Below are 21,009 nucleotides of genomic sequence, written 5' to 3'. Positions count from 1 at the left end.
AGAAATGTTGTCTTTTGATCTTTATGAGTTGTCTCCTCCCTCTGTCCTTGTCCTCACTATAGGATTCAGCCGTGAGTATGGCTAGTGTGGACACCCAGGACTCCATCCACATGAACCTTTCTCGATCCTCGCTGCTGAACAAGGAGCCTCTACTGGAGCTTCTGCCTGCCCTGCAGCCCCTGGAGAACCATGTACGCTATGTTATCACCCATGGCAATGGTAATGAACACTTCCGCCTGCTGGAACGCCGTGATGGAAAGAGTGTTCTCCGGCTTGGCAAGAGACCGCCTCCACTGGGATCCTACCGACTAGAGATTGCAAGCCTGCGGCTGTTTGGGCCCCGAAGACTACACCAGCTGGAGGAGCAGCACGACACTGACTACCTACAAGGGGAAATAGGAGACGCCCTGCGCATCAAGCTCAACATCCACCTACACTGAGCTAAAAGTGTGCTTGCAATCCTGTCCTGGACTGATTCTTTTGAGTTTTAACCTGCCCCTTTTATCAAATAACTCCTCCTCCTCCAGCTCCCCCCTGCAGGACCATCCCTACCAACAGGGGGTAATCAAGGGCTATGAAAGACTGAGTCAATCAGCCTAACTCTACCACCACTTTGTTACTGTTTATGTTATTATATGTTCATGTTTTGTGTTTTTTTTTTTTACCCTGACTACACTTCCTCTTGCGCCCCTCCACTTGTACCCTACCCAGCACTCATTCTCCACTGAGAGAGCCAGTGGAGGAGGTGGCAGAGAGGTGCCCTAGTGCTTGGACCATAACCCCTGATAAAGACAAACTGGCAGACAGATGGTTCACAAGTCCATGAAGCACTTTTGTAAACAAACAAAACAAGAAATTACACAAAGGAGAAATGAAATCAGTGCTGAGAGTGGCCAAACTGTCTTTATGCAACATGTATGGTAGTATTTAAATCACAGTACAGTCTAAAGTGATGTCTTTTTGTTGAGTGTTATTAAGAAATTATATTATGGTTAAAGATAAGGGGTTGGGTGCCATCATAGTGGTCCAGGGACTTTCTCACCTCTCTGTGATCTTGGTAGAAAATCACAATTCTGGGGAACAAGGTTTATCACGTCTGCCCCTCTCAGTATTGTAGTGTGTCATTTAATGTATTTGTGCTGTTTGAATAATGTTAACACGAAGGACTGCAACATTTACACAGCATTTCAGGTTCTTTAGTCCATAGTGGTCTTTTTTATAGCTGGATGCCAACCAATTTTCAGATGAGAAGCAAGCTGTGTTCTGCTCTGATGTGACTGACTTTTGTCCTGTCTGCAGGCAGCGGCAAGCAGGGATAAGCGTGTTTGCGTGTGTGTGCTGTCATGTTTGGTTACCTCAGTACTTCTCACAGAGTTTGGACACCATGCTGTGATGCCGACTTAAAACAAAAGAGGGTGCTAGTATCGCTCAGCATCCATCATGAGCAGGGAATACACCAGTTTTAGTAGCTCGTAGACTTAAAAGAAGATAGATCAGGTCACGTTTGTATTTATCCTTGTAGGGGTTAAGACTTCAGGTGCACTGATTCTGGACCTGAAAGCCAGCTTTTTTAGTCCAAAGTCTTTTCCCATGTCGGCTGTCAGAGGCATGTAGCTTCTCCTGGTTCTGCATTTTTACTCCTAAATATAAATGCTTCAGGAGAATACAGCCGTAGCTGACAGCCGGTGTTGGGAGGCTGAACTTGACAATAAGCTGACTTTACCTGACTTCTTTGACTTTACCGTGAGCTGGATGTCTGAGGTCTGAGCCTCGTTTACAACACAAAGAGACACACAGCTGAATACTGTCACAGTCTCAAAGGTACATGACATGTCAACATTACCTAAGCTGTAACTAAAGGTAGTGCTTTACAGTGTAAGGGCACGCACAGGTGAACACGAAACCTCACAAAAAAACAAATATCTGTCAGGTCATCTTTCATTTCTCATGATTTTTTTTTTCTCAAAGAGAAAAAAAGGTGCTAGATAATACCATCTCTTTCGCTGTACAAAGAAAGTGCAGTCTTGAATCTGGATTGCAACAGTGACTTTTTTTTTTGCTAGGATTTATTGTTGTTGTGTATGTCTGTCTTTTGTATTGTCACAGTGCTGAAAAACCAATATTATCAAACTTGCTTCTTGAAAATTAAATTGTATATTTTTAAGTGAAATGTAGATGTTTTTTTTTAATGTCAAGGCTGCCAAAACAAATACTCACAGTAAATCCAAGATTGAAGGCCTTAAGTGCTGTTGACTTTGTTCTGTTGAGAAAAAAAGTAGCAAAAGAAAAAGCAAATGCATCTTTGCATTTGTTGATCACTGACTGTATTGTTTGAAACCACTGTCATTAATCAAATCAACCTTTAGCAAAAAGAAATCAAGACACGTCAAACTTAAAGATAATAACATTCCCATCATCATTTATCTCATACAAGCTTACACTGTCATGCCGTACAATGCCATAAGGATCAATGCAAACTTGACCAGGTCCAGCTAGATCTATGGTTCTAAACAATAATCTTTTTCTCTTAACAGTCAATTTTGCTGCACTGTCCCACAGCCAAGGCAATGTTTATAATACATAACCATTTTTCTAACCTGGGAACCTTTGTATACTTTGTATCTGTATTGTCAGTTTGTAATTTTTATTTTATTTGCCACTATGTTTAAAAAAAAAGGCAGTGTGTTGCGTGTGCTTACTGTAACTCAGCTTCAGTGTCAAACTTGAAACAATACTGTCATCATCAGCTGCTTGCATTGAAATATGTGCTTTACACATAAAAAATAAGGAGCCTGTTTCAGTTGTTTAAATGTTCACCATACGCCTGATACTTGTTGATACCAGAGTCCAGCTTAAAAGCTGAAATGACAATCATCCAGTCACGCCACATCTACTAGCTGAGGATCAGTAAATCAATGAGCCATCATGGAAAAAAAATTTTAAACAAAAAAAACCAAAGATTCATGACACCAAATGGCAGTCTGTAAAATTAGAGTGATTCACACAATATTGTAAACTTTTGTCCGGTGACATTAATGGCAATAAAGTATTGTGGGTTATATTTTTAAGTCTTGTGTCCTGAGTTTTTTTTTTTTTTTCTCTTACGCTTGTGTTTAAATATCTCCAACTAACAAAAGTGACACAGGTGACAAATAAGTAGTAATCATTTATTTAATTTCCAACATGAGCAATGTGGACCTCCCACAAAGTCCAGCTATCAGTGGAAATTCAGAAGAGTAATTGAAGAAGAAAATCCTTTTTTTATTTTCACTGATTCAACCCAGTGTATCAAAAACAAAGCACATAGTCAGAAAAATATATAATAAAAAAACACACAGAAAAAAGCAAAGCTACCTGCTTTGCATTCTAAGACGTGGCTGCATGACTACTTCAAAAATCCACAGTCTAAAGACTGATACAGTAAGAGGAAGAGGACAGAAAGATAGCAAAAAGGGGACTCCCAAACTTGAGTCAAGAATAGAAAAATAAAGCTTTCTTTTGCCTAAAGGTTGCTGTTTGCTTCATCACCACACTTGGCAGGCTGACTAAAGCAAAGGACACAACCAGTGAACATAAAGTCTACTTGCAGTAATAAGAGATTATATAGTTTCAATATGGCTTCTCAGTTATAGACACAATAACACACAAAACATACACTGACAAAATGTATGGAGACACAAACTACCTGCTTGGGCCTTAAAAAGCATCGGAAACTGCAGTGCTGTTCGAGGATCAGTGTCCAAAATAAAAAAGTGAGGATTTGTGCTCCTTGATCAGCACTCAACACTTGGATGCTTTACAATAGACATTGGTTTATTAAAGGGGCATCTGCTTAAGTGTAAACTCACTCATTTAAGTTCTGGCTGTGTTCTCATCAAAGCTTTGAGGTTATAAACTATGTCGTGAGTGAATGTGGTCTCTCCAAAATAATATTGTCTTTTTTCATATTGATAAGCTTTGGAGTTTGGAAAACCTAGCCCTAAAGTGATGTTGTGATGTGGTAGCATGTTCGACTAGTACAGTAGGTCAGGTTAAGGCAGCTGTGCAGCTCATTATTTCCGTCCTTCTTAGTCACAGTCTGGATTTGTGAGGGTGTACGTAGACAACTGTCAGTGTTCGATTCACAGTTGTCTGCATTCCTGTTGTTTCACCAGACTTCATGGTTACATAGCATCCTGCAGCCTTATTATTTATATTTACACCAGTACACAGGCTGCAATACAGTGATATACACCAGGCATACTTACATCAGGTAAACCCCCCTTTTAGAGTGCATTCACAATATTATGCATTGGTACAGTCCATTTCCACATCTAAATTACTCAATACTCTTAAAGTCTCTATGTGAAATCAAATATCCCCCTTTCCACCCCCTCTTTACACATCACCTTACACCAATGCATAATCAAACTGGCCCCTCTCCAGCCCCTCCTTGTGGTCAGTCCAGGATGATGCAGGCATGCGGCTGTAGGGGTCCAGCAGGATCCTGAAGCACCTGACCAGCAGGAAGACCAGGAAAAGCATGAGGAGACCTACGAAGGCAAAGGCGGTGCGCTGCTCATTGTCCGCCCCAACCAAGGCCAGAGGGGGGCTGCTGCTGCCACCGCCAGGGCTGCCGGTGAGTGAGGAGCTGGCCGGGGACAGCAGCAACTCGTAGTCAAGTGTGGGCACATCGTTCATCCTCCACGGGGCCCGAAGGCAGGGCTTACACACTGACTGGATGGTTGGTGTATTGGGAGGAAGTACGGAGAAGGAAGGGAAGGTGTTCATGAGGGGTGGCGCAGGAGGAAAGGTCAAACTGGAGATTGATTAAGAGGCTTAATAAAAGGTGGTTTACAAGTTTTATATTGCAGACCCTGTTTGTTGGGTTAAGAGCATGTGGCCTAAATAAAAAGCTAGTTAGCAGGTAGTAGGAAGTACAAGTCGGAAGACTGCACAGCAATCTCCAGGTCAGAGAGTGTGACGTATTTGTCTAAGATGTGTGTATTCTGATCACAGCAGGACTTGCACACACATCTTCCTCAGCTGGCCAGTTTGTTTAGTCAAATCTAGGTCAGTCAGAATGACAAGACCCAGAAAGGCCTGGCCCTAATCTGCTCTGACAATGTGACACACACACATGCATATGCACACACACACACACACTTCAATTAATATGGACTACTTTTTAGTGTCACACATTTTGAGGAACTGACTAAACAGTGTAATGAAGCGCAATGGCGTCCCTAATGAGCAGCCGAGCCTCAGGCGGTAATGTTTTTAGAGTATTTATCAGGGCCGCTCTGCCACATCAGCTCTCATTCTCACTCTCAATCAGAGCAGACAGAACGTGACACTTCCCTCTGCTAATGCAAACACACAAACACGTGTCTGATCACAGTCAAGGTTGGTGCTCTCTAGGGGAGGTAATAATGTGCAGATGGACTTCTGACACCCGTAGCTGTTTAAGTGTGTGAGCCAGACCCAGGTGTTTGCTTACATGTGTCGGTGTTTGTGTGCGGCTAATTAGATCAGGAGGTCAGTGGATCAATGGCCTTGCATATGAAACAGTGCCTTTGCTGACGTTGCCTGCTAAATGCAACGTTTTCCCTCTTGCTTACAGGAGCTTGATAAGTGGGTCAGAGCTGTCAAGTGTTCAGATAAGTTGGGATGATCTTGTCAAAAACTGCGTCTCTTGACAAGATGTAGAAAATAAGTTCTGAGAAGGTGAGTTTGTGTTTGTTAAACTGTCATAAATAAAAATTGGCTTCATCCAGTCAAATCTTCAGTCTATTGAATGCAGAATCTGTTTATGGGGCTGTTCCAGCAGTCTTCAGCAGACATGACAGAGAGTTGTTACCAGATGTGGTGACACTGGAGAAACCACTGCAGCTCCTTTTAACTCACCACCTGAAAGAATAAGATGCATCTGGTTAGAAAAGCATTGAGATAATTGTCCAAAAATGTCACTAATAAAGCTTTTTTAATTGGCACAATATAACATCAGTACATAGTCAAATCCTTCAAAATAAAACAGCTTTTCTATTTGGGCTGGTTGTTTTTAATGAGGACCATAAGGAGCTGATTAACTCATTCCTTCCTCATTTCATCATACAATGTAATTATTACCACCATTTGCTCAATAAGTAACAGTGACAGTGACATTAAGCATCTATGGGGTGAACACAGCACCAGCATCCCCTGTAATGACACTCAATTAGTAAGCTGATTATAGTCTCATTATGGCCACATTAGCAGTAATGAATGCACGATTATAAACACTGATACCGCATTACATCACCCTCATTTGTCAGTGCAATGTTACAGTGGGCCATTTGTTCACTTGTTGACCTCCTTCATTCATTTGCTCACATGATGGAGGGAAAGACAAAGTGTTGTCGAACCTCATTAATAATCTAAAATCACATCTCCTGTGGCGGACCGTGTTTCAAATCATTGAGGAAACGCGATACGCAAACCATTTTTACCTGCTCACCCATCTGAATAGAGTGGTGACTGAGCTATTTGCTTAGACAAACGTGATACTGAGAGATATGCAGAGCACTGTGTGTGTGTTTGTGAGGAGAGATGCTTAAAAGAGACAAGAGGGTGGAGAGGGAGAAAGATAAATGGTTGGAAACAGAAAGAGAGGTTTATATAAAGTTATTTTAAATCTTAAGTTAATGTATTAAGGGATGAAAATGGACAGAGCTGCAGAGATTAAGTTAGATTTGAACTTCAGTTAAATATATAAATATACAGTCAGGGATGCTGGAAGTCAGTCAGAGTTGGGGGAGCTTAGAAATTTGAGCATTTATTGATATGATACTAAATGCTATGTGACAAATTAATACTTCGCCAAATCACACATCCTGTTGTACTATTGGCCTGTGTGTCACTCTACAGTGGCAACAATTGCAGTTACCTTGTGTACTCTAGCTGTAGCTGGCTGGATTGAACTGTCTGACCATATGCCTTGATGTCTTTGGTTACTTAGATTCAGCGGGACCACCTAAAACACCTCAATGTGATGGCCTGGGATAGATCCCATCTCCCTCGCCATGCCATAACTGGTGTTGGAAGGGTTAAAAAAACAATGTCAAACCTCTTTCCAACCACAAATACTAGTGCACTACACATATACAGCAAATCCCAGTAAGTAAGAAAATCTTAAAAAATTTTAGGGGGTGCTGTAGGCCCCTCAATACATCTATTTCCCATGTCCATGTATACAGCAACATAGTTATTGTCAGTATGGAGACAGCATTACAAGACAACAGACTCAGTATTGAGATAAAAATAGGAATGTAGGATGGACAGAAAACAGGAAGTTGAGAAGCAAATTATGAAGATTGATAGAGGAGGTAGACGTGGATGAATAGAGCAGAAGTTCCTGTGGAGAACGGGCAGCAGTACAGAGGAAAGACGAGAGGTTTGCTGGCACAGACTGGTCTGACTTTCCTCTGCATGACCATGGCAAAAAGCCTTTTCCATACTCTCTCTCTCTCTCTCTCTCTCTCTCTCTCTCCTCTCTCTGTCGCTTTCAGTTCAAAGGTTTTCTATCTCCTACTTCATCAGCCAGTGTCTCCAGGGTGGTTGGTGCACCAGACTCAGGCTGGCAGCAGGATGACACACCTGGGAGGTGGCAGTCACACTGTGAATGAATGTGCACTTCAGTGTGTGTACAAACAGACCTGCTGTGTGTGTGTGTGTGTGTGTGTGTGTGTGTGTGTGTGTGTGTGTGTGTGTGTGTGTGTGTGTGTGTGTGTGTGTGTGTGTTTCAGCTTGCTGCTGCCTCTGACTGATGCAAGTTGCAAAACCCAAAAATAGTAGAAAGAGAAGGAGGAGAAAACCTTGAACTGACCCTCAAGGACATTATTACAACTGACACTGTCACACATCTGCAGATCCAGATCAGAAATGCTTTAAAGCTGCTGTGAGACTCGTTAATAGTTATGGCTTATAGCTAACGTTTAGGCTTATATAGAGGGATAATGTTATTCAGCAGCCTTCACCACCATTGTTGTCACTGCAGTCTGCTTCTCCTGGTTAGGATACCGTCAGTGATCACCATTCAGGAAGTTTCTAAAGGGAGCCGAATTATCAACAGAGGTCTCCTCTCCAAAACAAACCCACTGATTAAAACTGGTAAAAACACTCAATAAAGTAGTTTCACCTTAAAATCAGTGTTTCTTCAAAGCTGTTTGGCAGACAAAGAAAATCCTGGAGGGCCTGCGTATCTAAAACTGTGGCTTATAACTGGATAAAAAGTAAATTAATGACCACAACACATGCGGAAAGGAGATATGACGCAACTCAACAATTTATACAGATATATAAAACATTGATCTACTGTTTTAATGTTACATATTATGTCTTTAAGAATGATCTCTTTGTTGCTAAGCTGTCATGAGGTTTGTCTAAGATAAGCCAGTCTTTTGTAAAACTGTTCAACAATGGAAACGTGTGATCATGAGACCCAGGATCTAATCTTATATCTTTGCAAATTGAGGAATGTAAACAAGAACCATTTTTTTCCATTTAACTTAGAAATGCCAAACTTCTCAGTGCATCAGTGTTTAATGTAGCTTACCAACACAAGCAACCTTACAAAACCACTGCTTAAATAAATTGCAGTTAAAGACCCTGCACACCCACATAGGTGTGGCTTATTAGACTAATTAGATTTCTGGTCAGGTTGAACACAACTTGGGAATCTTTGTGGGCACAACATAGAGCATAAATGTCACCCTCAGAATACAGACACTAAAATAAAATGGCAGAGGGTAAATATAGTGCATCAGAAAGGGAGGGATTTTGGACACAACCCTGGAGTTGTTTATGCTGACTCACTGTCACAGAGCTACTGTTAATGTTATTAGTAAAACCTGCGCTCTTCTTACTCTGACAAGTCAAAACAGCTCCTGTAAGAAATACCTATTACTTCATGAACCCATACGAATGATAAAAATATCACACAACAGGTACAAAAAAACTTTCTGAGGTTTAATCAGGAAAATAAGTGGGATGAACCATGGATGTGCAAGGTCTTCAAAATGATCAGAGTTTTTATTTGGATCAGAGGGTACCTAAGCACTAGTGCCTTAATAGGGGGGCTAATGAGACTTTTTGTCCCCCCACTTTCAGGTGTTATGGTAACCTCTTCAACTCTGCACCGTTGATAGTATATGCTTTGCATTGACGAATGAGTCACAATAAGTTGTATGCAGCAATAATGTATGCAGTATAAATGTGTTGTACATATGTGTGTGAGTGTAATATACTCTGGTCCACAAACAGTATTGGAATTATATATGACTAGAAAGACTAATGGAGTGGATTCAATAAGCCCAATTGTATTCATGTGTGATGATGTTTGTCCCCATAGTAGCTATTTCATTTAAGTGAGACTTAAACTTGACCCACAGTATACAATTACAGATTGTGACTCTAGAATAATCATAGCCTCATGACACTGCATAATCACAAACTAGAGGCAGAGGCCATCCAGAGGAAGTAAGGCTTTCCTAGCTATACTGATGCCACTAATTTCTCACCATATTCTACAAAAACTGAAGGCTAGGCTGAGATTGAAAGGAAGTTGACAGTAAACCGTTCAGTAGTGCATTACATCATCCAAAGCTGAATGCCCCCCCACTTAAAAACTTATTCTGGCACCACTATATCTAAGCAAAGAATATGTTTACAAGAATCTGTGTAAAAAAATTACCAAAAATGCAACACACTGCTTTAGAAAGGCATATTTTACAGTAATCAATACTAAACACTGTCTGGGACAGATGGTCACTACACAGGAAAAACTCTGCTATAACATATGAACACACAGGGATGCAGACCCATCAGTCTAACCCTGCTGTGTCCCACTCATACACACACAGCAGCATAGAACAGATACACACACTTCAAGAGAAATTTCAAGTGGTCGCAAAAAAAAAACATACAAGAAAGAACATTGCTAACAAAACCCACACACAGGGATAATTTCCATTTTGAATTCTAAAAGGTACAAACATCACCTCCTCATCTGATCCTATCTGCCTTGTAATTACTCGTTTCTTCACTATCTGTCACTGACTCATCATTGAGAGAGAGGATGATAAATAGACTGAGCGAGAGGGGGAATGGACTTAAAGATGAGAGAGAGAAAGCATTCGTTCCCTTTGAAATAGTGAAATTTATCCTATTACACAACAACAGGTATACAATTATTTCAACATATAGTTTATTGATTTATTTAAGCAATGAACTGTAGTCATGAACAGTTTTGAGTGTAAAACATAGTGTATACAGAATGGTCGATATTATAAAAAGGAACCTAAGGATACTGTGTTCCTGCCTTTGCAACAAGCCTGAGTTGGTGGTCAGATAGTTCAGTTGTGGGTGCCAAAGGTGTGTGTATAAGTGTGTCTGTGTGTCTGTGTGTGTGTGTGTGTGTGTGTGTGTGTGTGTGTGTGTGTGTGTGTGTGTGTGTGTGTGAATAAGTCATTGGGAGGTAGAGGGGAGGACAGACAGAGATTGCTCAGCTTATTTTCCTCCTCGTTAAATCTCACTCCGACCATCACCCTCCATCAGCCTCACACACACACACATACTCACACACACATCCGCACCCACACACACACACACACACACACACACACACACGCATATGCACACAGGGTCGTCCATCAGCCTCGTCTCGCTCGACTCGCATTAGTTCTCACCCACTCCATTTCTCCTCCAGGACACTTCCTCAAAGCACCAGCGAGACCCCTGAGATGAAGGGAAGTGAAGCGGACACTCGTCAGTCTTCATCGAAAAACCCTTAAATGGACACCTCTCTCACACATGCACACACACACACACACACACACAGACACACACACATACGTACACACACACGCGCACACACACATGCACACACACACACACGCATATGCACACAGGGTCGTCCATCAGCCTCGTCTCGCTTGACTCGCAAATATTAAATAAAAACACCTAAGCACACACAATGGAATTGATGCAGACTTACAAGTAGCCATATTGAGCTCATTTACTTACATATAGTTTATAGACAGACAGAGATTCACTTAAACACACACACACACACACACACATACACACAGCACCACTTTCATCACTTCCCCACAGAGCCATCGGTCAAGCTAACGTTGACAGAACTCATCAGGGTAAATGAAAGGAAGAGAGCTGAAAATAATTTAGTTACCTCTCAGGTGACCAGGGTGTCACCTTTTCTCTCCTCTATCCACCTCCCTTTATCTTACACACACAAACACACACACACACACACACACACACACACACACACACACACACACACACACGCACACACACACACACACACACAAGTACAGATTCAGTGCAAGGTTAAAAAACCTTGGTAACACATGACTTTAACTTTAACCATTTATTAAATGGTTTACACACGATCATGTTGTTATAAGCAGCTATAAGGACACTAAAGGGACATGGTGTTTATTTATGTAAAGTACAATACAAAAAAATATAATAATAATGACTAATGGGGACAACAAATTTCGAATTTGGTCAAGTATTGAGTAACAGCGCTGTAGCTGGCAGCCATGAAATGGGCTAAAATGTAATCCTTGAGGGCAACTTGCGCACCATCAAACATTTACTAATTGCTTATATCTACTATATTATAGTGGGTTATAAAAGATGTATATATATACATGTTTATACACTGCTCATTAACACTGAATAGGGGGCAAAGTGTTTCCAAAAGGTTCCTGTGGCTCCCAAATGGTAGTGAGATGCAAATGCTTTAATGCATTTAGTAGTATTAAGTATTAAGGCATGTAGAAGTTGAAATTTATTAGACATTTATTACATTTGACATCAGAACTGCATTTAGGTGAAAATGGCAAATCTGGCAATTGTAAAGAAAAAAAACTTGCTTCTTTGCCACATGGCCTCACTACTTATTTTGCTGGCACTGTCTGCCCTCTGGCTTTCATCTCCTGTACACCCACACAAATAGTCACAGAAAATTCATATAACAAGGACAAGCATAATCTTTTCAACAGGAAAACCCACAGACCACCACTGTCCTCCCCCTTCAAGCACACAGATAGCCAACCACACCAGCCTCTATGGGGTTGAGCACAGAGACAGCCTTGATTTGTCATTATTTATAGCCTGAGTAAAGCCACTCTCTAAAAGTAATTAGACTTTAGAAACAACGAGAAAGGGAGAAGAGAAAGGGAGAGATGGTAAATGTTCCCACTCTCAGCCATAGTCTGCTGTGAATTGAATTAACCCTTTCCAATTTGCTGCTTATCAAGATAAAGTAGACCTGAAGAAAAGGAAAGGGGGAGCTGCATGTAATCCACAAGCTCAGGTGGGTATCCCCCTTCACCTCACTGTAGAAATAATACTGTTTGCAGAACAACCATACAGCATACAGGGAAAAAGATAAACTACATGGACACCTCTCTCTCTCTCTCTCTCTCTCTCTCTCTCTCTCTCTCTCTCTCTCACACACACACACACACACACACACACACACACACACACACACACACACACACAAATGTCAAATGGTGGGGGGAGGCCATAGTGAGAATGTATTGATGCCATCCATCATTAAGCCGTATTGATATGTTTGATTTTCTTTTTGCTGTGATTTGTGGGTGTTTGTGGGTTCATTTGTCACCTCAGGGAGCTGACACCTGCTGTGTGTCTGTGGCTAATGAGGACGATGGGGACCAGGTCACTTTGAGCTGTGTGCAACAACAAATAATAATCTCCCAAGACCAACTTTAATCTAACTTTAATATGTGCAGCTCAGCCTTTTTTAATTTACCTTCTAAAAGGAAGGGATTCAAACATATTTGTACACATACACACTGAAATCCACAGACCAAAACATAACCGTCTTACAGGTATTTTTAGCACCTGAGAGAGAGAAAGTGTCTGCGGAGTGTTTCTCTTTGCACTTGGCTAGCAGCTCAGCTCAAGACCAGCCAGCTCCTCAGATAGCCCCCGTCATAATTAGGCTGGCAGACACTGAGTAGCTACAGTAATGGTGATAAAGTTGGGCAATTAAATATTCTGCTGCCCCAACACAGCCAGCCACTGGACTCCCTGCACACACATTTACTTATGTACAAAAAGGTGTGTATTTGTGTCTGAGAGGCAGATATAAAGACACATTGAGGGAGAGAGCACCCTGTTCTTTCACCGAGTGTACATGCAAATGAGAAGTGCAGTGCTGTGAGAGTGGAAAGCACTCAAGACTGCTGACCTTTTAAAACAAAAACAGTACAGCGACACAACAGGGAGAGCAATACACTTTATATTGATGTATTCTTCAAGAACCTGTCTATTGTCATAACCACACGTACTTCCCCACTGCTCACTCCTCATCAGTTTGAAGTATGGATCTCACTGCAAGGTCTTTGTAAAGAGAAAACGTGGTCTACAACTGTAGGAAACTGTTCACATCAGCTCACTGAGAAACTTATATTGTCTTGAACCAAGATAAATGAACAAGGGATGAAAATACAGAGAGAAAGACGAATGGAGTTGTACACAGATGAAGGAGCAAAGGGAAAAAAATAAGCCCTTTGTGATTCTCAATGCAGCTGAGCAATTCCATTTTGAAGCTGCCTACAATCTATCATTTATCACCAGCCCAGATGAATGTGCAGTCTATTTTCTCTATCAGCATATTTAGGGTTTTCAAGGTCACTTCTGCATCAATATTCAAAGTATTCAAGATTCTATATCAGTATTCATTTTGTACAAGACGAGTGTTCTGTTTTATCTAAACACAATGAGGCCTGATTTAGATACAACTGCTTGGCAGAGAGTCTCTTCTGGTAGAGTCATCTACTGTCTGGTGGACTGCACGTTTCACCCCAAAAACGCCAAATGGGATCAGATCTCCAGACATCAGGGAGGATGTCCGTTCTCTCTCCAGGTTGTTTGTGTCACTCTCCTGAAGCCTGACAGCCTGAAGCAACAGTGTGGAGGAACAGGACTGAATGCTGATCAGAACTACAGAAACTTGCATTTTTCTAAATTATCAAGGGGTGAACAGTGGGATACAATATAAGTACAAAACATGCAGAACACCAACAGAGATGCATACAGTACATAGACAAATGTGCAAATCCAACACGCATCCTGTGACTGATCAAGCAGTCATACAGGCTATGTATGAACGTCCTAATAGGAGCAGATCCCCTGACTCATAATGTGGTGAGTCTTAATTTGGCTCACAATATGTGCCCAGTAGCATCCTGTCCCACCTATGTTGTGTTTCTCACTATTATATTAAAAAAGCTTCAGAATCAGCTTTAACAACAATGAACAACACCATATGATGCATACCCGGCAATATGGCATTTAGTGGCCAGGCCCACCCTGGATGACCTTTGTGCATCTTGTCCCCTCCCCTACCCTCCAGTTGCTGCCTGATAATAACGTAATTTGTTGTTATTAGTAGTAGTAGTAGTAGTAGTAGTAGTAGTAGTAGTAGTAGTAGTAGTAGTAGAAGATAGTGGTACAGTAATCTAATATTTTCAAATTTAAAAAAAATTTTAGAACTCGATAAAATACGATTGGCCAGAACCAGCTAACAGAGACCTTCCACCTGTACCTACATAAAGCCATAGCTGTTTGAGCGTGAGGAAGTAGGCAGCTATATGAAAGATTATACTGTTGCTTCATTGATTTGGATTGCATACGACCTGCTATACTCATCTTTCAGGAAAAAAGCTTAAGGTAGTCCATACCGTTTGATGTAACTTGGCTATTCCTCAAACTACAGCAAGGATACAAATAGTGCAAAGAGAGCTGAAATAAATATTGTATGAGGTGCCTGAATAATATAAAATGCAGATACTGTATGTTCTGCATATTTGTGCATATCTGGTATACGCAGAGCTATTTGTGTATTTCATCGAGTGTTATTTACATGATAAACAAATGTGTTGAAAATCTGGAAATCTACAGGCTGAGATATTAGTTTATGTTTTGTGCTTTATATTTGTACTGAGATACTAAAAAAACTTTACATTCATAACTTCATTTTGTGTCACCTAAATGTTGAAATAATTTGTGCTTAAACTCTATTTACACTTTCTCAGAATGTTTCTATGATCCACAGGATCACAAAAAGTGACTTAACAGTTGCAGGTTTGAAATTATTCCTGGCTCAAAAGACCTTTATTTGAGACCTAAGAATATAATGTCTAGTATTCAGTGGCTCTGCTGCGCCCAGCTCAATAAAGCTGGCATGTCACAAAAAGTAATAATGGCAATAAAAATATAATAAAAAAGACTAAATGCACACACTCACAGAGTGAGCCTATTTGTGAATTTTATTTCACCCAGTCATGACTCTCTTAGCTCCATTTATGTCTGCTATGAAGCACCTCAGGGACTGACTCAAAGGCAAGAGAGTCCTGAAACATATTTGTCGCTTCCAGCCATCTAACTCACTGCTGCTATCATGCTGACAGGCAGCAAAAGAAACCACCTTTCTCGCCTGTTCACCACCTTAATCAACTCTGTCATATCAGACCATTATTTCCATCAATCCCTCTGCCGTCTTCACTTTTTTGAAATTGTCCCCCCGCCCTCCTTCTTTCTCCAAAAATCCCCTCTGTCCCACCAGTCAGGGTGAATAAATGTCAGCCCAATCATATCCACCTACATCCATTTAATTCATAAAATCACAGGCATGAAATATTCACACAATGATGAGGGTGGGTGGATGAATGTGTGCATGAGTGAGTCAGAAAGTGTTAAAAAAATAAGTTTTATGGAAATGATTATTCTGTATTAATTCAGATAAAAGGGCAACAGAAAGAATAGAAAGAGGCTGTAAGTGTGCATGAGCTGACATGGCCAATCTAACCAGATAATTCACCTTGAACAGACCCCCTGCTTATGTCACGACGGCTAACAGCGCAACACACCACCGGGAAAGACCTGGTAGTGAGGTGAGAAGATGTCAGATGAAAGATGAGGTAAGAGATGGAAGAAGGGAAGTGGACAAAGCGAGAGAAAGGTGGAGAGCAGAATGGTAATCCCTATGATTCACGTCTGCATTCAGACAGAGCAGAGGTCTGCGGCTACCCGGCGAGCGTAGAGGGTCGTGTGGCATCAATCAGATACATATGGAGGTAAGAGGAAGAGAAAAAAAGTGGGGAGGCGAGAGAAAAAAAGAGAGAGATTCGGGGAGGCTGGTGGAAGTGGGAGGTGTATGGGTGTGTGGTGCAATATGGAGATGTCAGCACTCTTAAAGTCAGAGGACAGCACTTTCCTTCCATCAGGCAGCCATTCTGTCAAGTCCACAGGGACAGAGCAGAGCCTGTGCCAGCCAAGATGAAGGCCATATATATTACATGCCCTGCCCACACGACACTTGCTCAAAAGCGAGGTGGCAAGGGCTTAGAGTCAGCTCTAAAAAACTCAGAAACTTTGTTGTAAAAGGAAATGACCTGAGATGCCAAAGCAACCGTGAGCCAGGATGTAGAACAATGCTTTTCAGTCAGCGATGCAAAAAACACACATCGTCCACACCCATGAATGTGAAAGTACAATATCAGGGTGCAATGCCCGGTAATTCCGGTGCACCTTTTAAGAAAGAAGAGGAGCTTTAAATAGCCGACAATGGCAAAGTGCTGATTCAAACAGTGAAACTGAAATAACTTTGCTCAGCAGGGCGCTGCTCAGTGCTCTGATCCAACACTGACAATTGAATCCACCAGTTGGACTCCTAAGCACGGATTAAACACAGAAGAAAAGTCATCACAAAGACACGGACATATCACCTTGCTGAAGTGAAGGTAGTCTGCTCAGCTGATTTGATTACTGAGCTTACAGTGGGGTGGAGAGAGAGAGAGAGAGAGAGAGAGAGAGAGAGAGAGAGAGAGAGAGAGAGATGTGGGTGGAAGGGGGGTGTTAAAGCCTCACAGACTAGAAAAGGGAAGGCCAAACACATATAGTGCAGAAGAAAGGAGAGCTTATCTGCACACTTAATGGTCCATCAGCAGATTTCATTCCAATACGTGAACTGGCTCTCTTCTAGTATTTCCAGATTAGTTAATGTACTGGGAGCTGCTCTGAGCTGAGATGAAGCAGAGACAATAAATCCTGGGCCTGTGTCAGTTATCAAAGGGCTATAGATTATTGGGTTGATGAGTATTTGATGGCTGATCTTCAACAGGAAATCAAAACTTTTCCTTGTCAAGGTTGAAGATCCACAATGACTCTGCTATGTCTCCTCCGTACTGAAACACAAGTCATTTACCACAGAAGCCGCTCCACCATCCCGCTGGTTGTGTGTTCATGTGAGCAAGAGATGGCTCTTTATGGGACAGCAAATAGGATGTTTATGACCCTGTGTGTGCTATGTTGCCACATTATATACAGCCAAATTGAATCACACTCAGTGTGACATTGCCATTATTTCAGGGGCAATACACTGAGGAACCACAAAACGCACAAGTGATTTCTTGTTCTATGCTCCAATGTGAAAATGTCATTTCAGAACTGAACCGTACAACAGCATGACATTTAAATTGTGGCTATCAGAAGGATGCAGCAAAGACACTTTAGTGACTTTAGTGCCTCACTCAGCTGCTTTCAGGCCTTACAATGTAATAAAGCAATAAAGAATAAATGATATAAGATATCAAACCTAGTAAGAGAGATTGCCATTGACACAGTGAGAACCTGATTCACTAATGTGCTCCATGTAATACTGTATATCCTGACAGGGGTGTTAGGAGGTCTTTGTGGGTAAACCCACTTGGGTTTTCTCTTTCCTCTCCAACTCTCCTCTCATTACAAGCCATTACATGATGACACTGACAGCCTCCTGCCGATCAGCGTAACCGTAGCGTGCTTTCTATTTATCATAAGTGGTAAACTGAGAGTGGTCAATAAAGTAAAGTAGCCACAGACTTCTGTTTGCTCTCATTTTCAGTAATATTTATCAACCACCTTCATGTACAGTTTCCCCCTTTTGCTTTATTTCTGTGTGACAGTATCACACATACAGTATGTTTAAACTCTTCCTTCAAACTTTCGATGTTTACACTGAGAAAAAATGTAAACCCAAGACTGTTCCCTCAACTTGAAATATATTAGATTTTCCTGATGTATTTGGTGTCTTTGGAAACTTTGGGATTATTCTAAATATTGGGAGTTTAGAATAAAGCTCTATGGGTTTGAACAATGTTACAATGAACAGCATGTGTTTCTAATGAGTGGACCACCAGAGGGCCACTGCCTGTTATGGGGTATCACAGTAAGGCACCAATATTTCAGCAAACAGCTTTCATTAGATCAAAATAAAAGACAGAATTAATTGAAAAATAATGAAGACTGTCTTTGCAGTGTAGTTTTAATACAAACTTCTGAAAATGAAAACATAGTATGCAGCTACTTAACCTTATTGAAATGCAGCCTTCAGCCCCCTTATATGAAGTATCCCTTACATTTTAATCTGAAAGATCAAACTGGTCATCTGTCCTTTGCTGGACGACCTCCATCAGATTCAGGATACCAAAAAACTCAGATTACTCATTACTGTTAACAAGACATGGTTAATTATTCAGCAGTTGTCACAGTAATGTGAGACTATACGGATGGAAGAAGGCAGGAAGGCTGCATCCAACGCCTGGCACAGATTTCAGAGTCCTGATGGGTAAATGATAAGGTGGAGGACGGGCCAAAGCCCACACCTACATGGTCAGGAACTGGATCAAATTACACAATAACTGATACGAGTCGATCACAGATAGAGTGTAATGAACTGACAACACAGTGCTTATAGAGTTTTTTTTTTCCTATCAGCATCAATTGCAAACTTGAAAGAGCAGATTCTAAATACATTACAATGGAAAATTAGATTTTTACTCTGAGTGACAGTTCTAAATGAAATTCATTTGCATACTCCTGCTAGCTGTTAAGGATGTATGCCTCTGTGCTATTCTACTGACCTATAGGGGTTCACACACCCCATCTCACTATGATAATTCAATCCACATTTCCTGAAGGTACCTTGCTGGGTGCTGGGAGGGGAAAGGGGATTCTGTCTTTCCACACAAGCATTGTCATATAGTAATTTCATGGCACATTGGTCCACGATGAGGTAACATTGTGAGTTTGTGTTTTCAAATAAATCAAAGCAGGTTTGAGCCAAGAAGCCATGTCAGGTAGTTATATTCTCCATTTCTGATATTACCTCTTTAAACCGAGACAAATAATCACCACTATATAACGTTTGTATTAAAGGCGACAACATTGTCCTTACAAAAAACAAAAATAATAATAAAAAAAAAAAAAAATAATAAGTTTTATTTATTTCCAACCCAACAGAAGCATTTACTGCTGCTCTTTGGCAGCGGGACTCTTGCGATCAGCTGCTTTCATTAATTTAAACTGGCATGGTAGCAAGACAATACATCATCTGTAGCATCTGAGAGGATAACTTCCAAAGTTTGGGACAAATAATACCAAAAATCGACGACGAAGCTTTAAACTTACAATATAGTCTATTAAACAGCACTAAAAGACATGCAAGTCATTCTCTACAGTATTACGCTTCGCAATCTCATATAAACCCATGTCCGATGCTCATTTATCTTGCCTTCATTGTGGTAATTAAAAAAAAAAATAGAGCCATTATAAGCTGGGTGATTGCAATATATTGGCCAGAATATTGCACAAACCTGATTAGGGTGTCCCGTCTGCGTGTCCGCTGCAGCCTCAAACTTTGTGATGCGCTCGTCCCTCCTCTTCTTCCTCCTGCTGCTGCTGCGGAGCGTCGCTTTGCTGAGAGACACGACGAGAAGCAGGCAGAGGCTCTTAAAGCTCTCCACCCACTCCGGCCTCCCCCAGGGCGCACAGCCAATCACAAAGGTGCCCTCAACACAATAATACATAAATAAACCAATACAACTGCCTATTGTCATCAAAACATATGTACTTGTGTCCTGAGCATATAGACTGTATATAATAAAACACCCACGGAAAATTTTGTAGGCTATTGAACAAATTATTTTCATTCAGAGCACAATTAGATAAGATAATAAGATCTCCTCCAGTCATGTGTTATGACATATACAAACAGTCTGCTTTGAACAATAATGTGTGTCTAATATGATGATATAATTTACACGTTAAAATCCTTAAAGAGGCATCTACTCCTTCTGCCTCATTACAAATTCCATGATCTATGAATACCGGTGTGCCAATTCTGTTCATTTATGTTTTCCTGCTGGACACAAGATGTCTCCTACTTCACTGCAAAGTCCATTCTCAGTGTATGTGCACTGGCAGCTTCAAGTTTCTAAACCACCCTTGTAGAAGTTGCATACAGGACCAGGAATGACTTACAAACAATTTGCGATGTCACAAATCATGCTTGTAGGCACCGCCTCTTAAAATCAGATTTTGAGAGAAAACATCCTTCTAGCGTCAAACTTGAAACTGCACATACATCATTCTGCACAGTGAAGTTCAAACATCCAAGTGTAGGAACAAGAAGAAAAACATATTTTTGACTTCCTATAGGAATATTATTGCCTGTGATAATCGCCCTGCCTAAATTAATTAATTATTGTGCTTCACAGACACAGAATTAATAGGTGCTCCCTGGGGTGCCATTAACTGAACACTGACAAGCCCACCTTGGTCTTTGTTTAAACTGTCTATTGCACACTCAAAATGCTGCAGGCCTATAATATGCCTTGGTGAAAACGAATCACTATAAATAATAAACCTTTTGATAAGTGTGATAGTGCATAGCCCAACGCCACAGTGTATCTCACAGTTAACGTGACTCCACACTCTCCTGCTGCTTCTTCCATTAAATGAAGTTTTATAACTAGGTTTGAGAACAGAGACAACGCCTCAAACTCATTTCATTTCCGCACAAAAAGTACTTAAGCACACCTTGTCCATTCACTCCCTCTTTGACTCAGTTTTCACATCCTCTCCCCCAACCCCTCCCATTCTCTCTCT

The 21,009-nt window shown here is 41.1% G+C and overlaps 2 protein-coding genes across 10 annotated transcripts in view; one reads left to right on the top strand and one right to left on the bottom strand.

Annotated features, from left to right (window-relative positions):
• The window catches only part of fbn2b (fibrillin 2b), a 63,717-nt gene extending 60,649 nt beyond the window's left edge, over positions 1 to 3,068 (top strand). For all 8 annotated transcript variants that reach the window (XM_051377581.1, XM_051377580.1, XM_051377579.1 and 5 more), the window contains one exon: positions 63 to 3,068. In XM_051377581.1, the coding sequence (XP_051233541.1) occupies positions 63 to 440 (378 nt within the window). In that variant the 3' untranslated portion in view covers positions 441 to 3,068. The remainder of the gene's footprint in view (positions 1 to 62) is intronic.
• An 85-nt stretch (positions 3,069 to 3,153) lies between these two features.
• LOC127350723 (cortexin-1) lies at positions 3,154 to 19,809 on the bottom strand. 2 transcript variants are annotated; one of them, XM_051377603.1, is made up of 3 exons: positions 19,716 to 19,809; positions 10,704 to 10,752; positions 3,154 to 5,889 (listed from the first exon to the last, which is right to left on the bottom strand). In XM_051377603.1, the coding sequence occupies exon 3, from the start codon at positions 4,768 to 4,770 to the stop codon at positions 4,390 to 4,392; it is 381 nt and encodes a 126-aa protein (XP_051233563.1). In that variant the 5' UTR covers positions 4,771 to 5,889; positions 10,704 to 10,752; positions 19,716 to 19,809; the 3' UTR covers positions 3,154 to 4,389. The 2 variants fall into 2 exon arrangements, with proteins under 2 accessions (XP_051233563.1, XP_051233562.1); XM_051377602.1 differs by lacking the exon at positions 10,704 to 10,752.
• Positions 19,810 to 21,009: the final 1,200 nt, after the last annotated feature.

The sequence above is a fragment of the Dicentrarchus labrax genome, unplaced genomic scaffold (genome assembly GCF_905237075.1).
Source record: "Dicentrarchus labrax unplaced genomic scaffold, dlabrax2021, whole genome shotgun sequence".
NCBI lineage: Eukaryota > Metazoa > Chordata > Actinopteri > Moronidae > Dicentrarchus > Dicentrarchus labrax.
The sequence above is the reverse complement of the archived record's forward strand: the minus strand, read 5'-3'. Positions and strand labels throughout refer to the sequence as shown.

What these genes read in the sequence shown, in the direction of transcription:
- LOC127350723 (XM_051377603.1), bottom strand. Translation starts at nt 4,770, where the DNA reads ATGAACACCTTCCCTTCCTTCTCCGTACTTCCTCCCAATACACCAACC.